Source organism: Adelges cooleyi, unplaced genomic scaffold (assembly GCF_023614345.1).
Source record: "Adelges cooleyi isolate 19-005CV unplaced genomic scaffold, UGA_ACOO_1.1 ACOO_flye_CR_arks_rails_tigmint_CR_PRNA_450, whole genome shotgun sequence".
In the NCBI taxonomy this organism is placed as follows: domain Eukaryota; kingdom Metazoa; phylum Arthropoda; class Insecta; order Hemiptera; family Adelgidae; genus Adelges; species Adelges cooleyi.
The window spans coordinates 118,183-123,380 of record NW_026096134.1 but is presented as its reverse complement, the minus strand read 5'-3'; the positions used below and the strand labels follow the sequence as shown (position 1 = coordinate 123,380).

General features: G+C 38.8%; 1 protein-coding gene across 1 annotated transcript; it reads right to left on the bottom strand.

Annotated features, from left to right (window-relative positions):
* Positions 1-997: 997 nt before the first annotated feature.
* LOC126842181 (uncharacterized) lies at positions 998-2,644 on the bottom strand. Its single transcript, XM_050579067.1, has one exon. It carries the CDS (start codon positions 2,642-2,644, stop codon positions 998-1,000), a length of 1,647 nt encoding a protein of 548 aa, XP_050435024.1.
* Positions 2,645-5,198: the final 2,554 nt, after the last annotated feature.

Below are 5,198 nucleotides of genomic sequence, written 5' to 3'. Positions count from 1 at the left end.
AACTCGACCTTGCCGCAACATGGATGGAAAAATGGAGACTCAAGCTCAACGTCGATAAAACCGAAGCCATCCTATTGGGGCCCTACCGAGCAGAAAAACGAAGAAAATAACTATACAAAACCAGCCCATCGAATGGAAACACAAAATAAAATATCTTGGCATAACACTTGAACACTAGAATCCTACAAGGGGCATGGGACAATTTCTCAGAAACGTTAAATTTCAAAAATAAATCACTCTATCAACTAAACCGCCGCCTCCTGAACAAAAAACCTGCAGATACACCGCTACAAACAACAACAGGGGTCAAAATATATGAAGCAGGCGAGAAAGCAGAACTATTCGTGGATACAATGGCAAGCCAATTCACAAACAACCCGGGAGATGATATACGGGAGGTGACTCAAGCGACTATTCCTATTTGCCTAGTGATTCTGACTCACAACGCAAACGCTAAAGAGATTTACGACCTCGATTCACTATTTTATATTAAAATTTCCGTCGAACAATTTAAGAAAACAGGACCGGCCCAATGCACAAAAACCCAAGAAATGAAACCAAAGTGCTGCAATTGCGGTGGCGAGCACACCGCAAATTATCGCGGCTGCTCCTACTACCAACAAGTTACCGAACTGGGTAACAAACACCTACCACCCAAAGCAGAAATAAGTCCAACTGGAGACGTATTACACCCAAACATAAATATACCATTATCAAACAAAAAGATAATCCAGATCCAAACCTATGCAAATACCACGAAAAACATCCAGCCACCACAAACCTCATCCAACTACTCAAAGATCTTGTTGTATATTGTTATACTGTATATTGTTATATTTATAATATGGTTATTCAGATAACACTAATTAATGTGTACGCAGTGGGGACTGTTCACGGCGTACGCTAATATTGAAAATAATTACTTGTCATTGCTGTTATAGCGTTTCATAATAAACGTCTTTTATTAATCCTAAAGTTGAGTTGTATTCTTCTACAGTTAAGTATACAACAAATTGGCGACGAAGATGGGATTTATGGTAATTTTAAAGTCTCCGCACAGCCTGACACTACCGCCCCTTTTCAATATTGGAACTACGGGAGTTGCCCATTCACTGTGGTCGACGGGTATCAGAGCGTTGATAGACAACAGTCGATCTATCTCGGTCTCAACTTTTCCCCTTAATGCTAAAGGAACTGGACGATGTTTAAAAAACTTTGGCGTGATCCCCGGTTTTACTTTTAGTGATATTTTGTATCCATTAAAAGTCCCCAGCTCCTCACTGAACACGTTTGGATACTTTTTTAAAACCGTTTCAACGCTATCCTCTGCGCCGGTAAAATTACACTTTAAGTTTAACACGTTATTAATACCGAGCGTTGATAAATCATTTCTACCGAGTAACGGTGGTCCCCCGTTTTGAACAATATACACCCATATGTCGGCTGTTTTATTGTTATACGTGACGGTGAGCGCGACTTTACCTATCGGTGTGATTCTATTGCCGACGTAATCTGACAACTCGACGTCGTTAGTGACAATAACCTTCGGACCTATTAATGATTTAAACATCGATTCGGAAATAATACTGTGCACAGAACCGGTATCAATTTCAAAGGTTATAGGTTTACCTTCGACAGCTAAACTAATTCGATACGGGGCTACTTTAAGCTTATCGTGGGAAATATCATTAAGTGCAAAAAAAGAATCGATTAAATCTACGCAAGAATCGTGATCGCCTGACCGCTCCTTTACCGTTAAAAACTTATTTTGCGCCTTATACTTAGTACCTTTATTTTGTGTACCCCTAGCTTTGCACATAGGGGCCAAATGACCTACTACCCCGCACCCATTACAAGAATAATTTTTAAACCTGCATGATCCGGTGTCGTGGTTGGAACGGCCGCATACTTGGCACTTCCCTTTCCCGTTGGCTTGGTTACTCGTGGCCGCATTCTGGTGATGTCCACTTGACCGCTTAACTCCATTTCGCTTCGGTGTCGTGTATACTTGACTCCCTTTCTGTTTGGTGAAGTGGAGCGCACTGGTCGTTTCCCTTGACCACTCTTTACTCGCGTTGATGTTTGCCTCCTTCGTGGTCGCCACCTCCATCAGCTTAACCAGCGTGGTTGATGCTACTGACGCATCCTCTTCCAGTAAACGATCCTGGATCTTGCCGGATCCCATTCCAACAACGAATACGTCCCGCACTACTACCTCCAGCTCTGGCCCAAAACCGCATTTAGACGCAAGTTCGCGTACGCGAGCGCCCCACTGGACCACACTTTCATCGTGGTTTTTACGAGCTAGGTAAAACTGGTGGCGGGCGGCAAAATACGATTTTTTTGCCTCATAGTGATTTTGCAGTATGACCGATAACGACTCAAAAGTCTTACCGTCGGGGTCCTCGGGCAAACACAGACTGAACAGAATTTTATGCACTTCCTCCGAAATCGAGGATAGCAAAATTGCCCTCTTCTTACTCTCCTCCGTGATGCCGTTGGCGGCGAAAAAGTTCTTTAGCCGAGCGAAATATATCTTTACATTCGTCTCTTGATCGAAAATTCCCGGAGTGCCGATGACTTGCGAGTAGATGGTCCTTACTGACGCCGATGATGCTCCGTCGTTGCGTGATGATTGTGTCATGTTAAACGAGTTCGGTTTTTTTTTTTTAAATATTTTTTACTAACAATATGTATATAAAATATGTTATATACTAGCAAAGAACAAAAAAAAAAATTTTAAATCTTCGTCGCCAATTTGTTGTATACTTGACTGTAGAAGAATACAACTCAACTTTAGGATTAATAAAAGACGTTTATTATGAAACGCTATAACAGCAATGACAAGTAATTATTTTCAATATTAGCGTACGCCGTGAACAGTCCCCACTGCGTACACATTAATTAGTGTCTCTGAATAACCATATTATAAATATAACAATATAACAATATACAGTATAACAATATACAACAGTGGCTTTTGCTAATGTCGCGATTCAACGCGCGCTCGGTTTGCCGTTTCCGAGTCGACAAAATACATCTGACAATAGCGAGATGCACTACCATCAGCTGGAATAACGTGATTGTACTGATGATACATTTGGCCAAACACTGTAAAAACCCTTGGCCCTGGACCAACCAGCTGTTGACGTTGATGGGGGTTTGCATTGTGGGCTTGGGCGCTGACGGTAAACGAAGCGAATGCCAACACATTATTATATTGACGGATTTCTCCTCTGAAGTGACGACCCTTAGCACTGTCATCTATTAGTAAAGCCATCAACGATTCCGGTGGCTGTCGCAGTGTACGGTCGTCGTCAAGAGCTACCACTCCGTTCCTGCAACACGTCGAAAAGTGACCAGCTCGCACTCTCTCAGCTAAAAAGTGTCGAGCTTGGCAGTGTTGACAAATTAAGTTCATGGCTCCGATGTTATGTGACGCAGGCAGTGGATTTTGAATTCCAACCTCTCGGTCCACCAGCGGTCTAAGCTCCACCTCATCCTAAAAATGAAATAATGGTATTTTTATAACAGAAAAAAGAAGCGAGAGAATGTCAAATTTAATACTTACCTCGACCGGAGCATGTCGGCCGGCTACAACCGGCAAGACGTTGATAAGGTCCGCTAAGCCAACCACTTCTTCTTCGACTTCCTCCTCAGCGACTGGCGCTACCACTCCAACCTTTATTAAGGACATCATTTTTATATATAGTTGGTTGGGAGATTAAATTTTAAAATACATTTTAAAAAAGACATTTAATAATGTGCAGGTGAGGTTAGGAGAGGCACATCATGTAATAATACTTCCATGGTAATAATTGTATATATATATAATTGTAATAATGCGGTAGGTAGATAAAAAAGTTAAGTACTCAAAGTTGTTATCAAAATACTAAGTTGGGAAGAAAGGAAATACAACATTTTTTTTGAAAAAATTGAGATCACATTATATAAAAACAATATTGGGAAAAAGTAAAATTCATGTAAAATCCTATGAGATATTGAGTGGCCCATGATAAAAGAATCACCTTGTATACTTAAGTAACAAACATTTAAATGTAATAGAAGAATTTGTATAATATAATGCTCCATGACTCACTCATAAACTAAAAAACTTTCAACTCAAAAAAATAATAATTGACTTGGTTAATAATGAAATCCAATAATCCAATAATACTTTCATAGCCGTGTTATGAATACACTGTGTTATAATATGAAATATTATATTAATTTTAAATAATATAAAATCGATACCCTTTGCTATCTAATTGTTATGTTAAAAAAAATCTACATCTAACTTAATATTTAGTTGGCCCACCAGTAAACGCTATATGTCACTATAAGAGTTTAAAATAGTGAACCCTGATGTTATATTTACTGCTGCATCAAAAGTAAATTTTAGAATTTTTAAAAGTTGGATGCCGGGTTGCATAAAAACCTACTTATCCAAAGGTCACTAAATAAACGTTCATGTAAGTTTTAAAATGGGCTATTATTTTTAATAATAATTTATTGTATATCTTAAGTATTAATAATATATTAATCAATAACAATATATACGTTGATCACCTCCAAATAAAAGGTACAAAAAAATTAACCTAACCGCAAAACATTAATAAAAAAAAAATAATTTAGAAATTTAGAAAAATTGATATAATGCCAATAAAAGTCAGTGATAATCTTAAATGCAAATGATTGGAGAAATATTTGAGTGTCTACTAAAAAAAGTAAAAGAATACTGGCTTACCAGTTTTGCCTGAATACATATTGAATTACCAGATTAGTAACCTAATAACGCAGCCTATATGCTCTGTCACCACCGTGCTAACGTTTAGTGATACTTAGTGACTTATTAACTAATAAATATTAATGATTATGTATACTTATGCCGTACTATTGAAGGCACAGCTGCATTAGTAAGGCGACGCCGGTGCACTGCTCTTGTGTAATCTTCTGGAATGAAATGCCTCGAACAGAGGACTGAAGTCCGTAAAACGTCGCGGAGATTTCTGCCGTTAGGTTCCACAAAGTCTAACCATCGCTGTCTGCGTCCTCCAGCATTATTTTCGGGAAACCTATGTTAGAGAACACATAAATGAAACACGTGTTACATGATATACAAAGAATATATTTACTTGTGTAATGCGACTCCATCAGCCCGCGTAGCTGCACACAATAAACATCTCTCGACCATAACG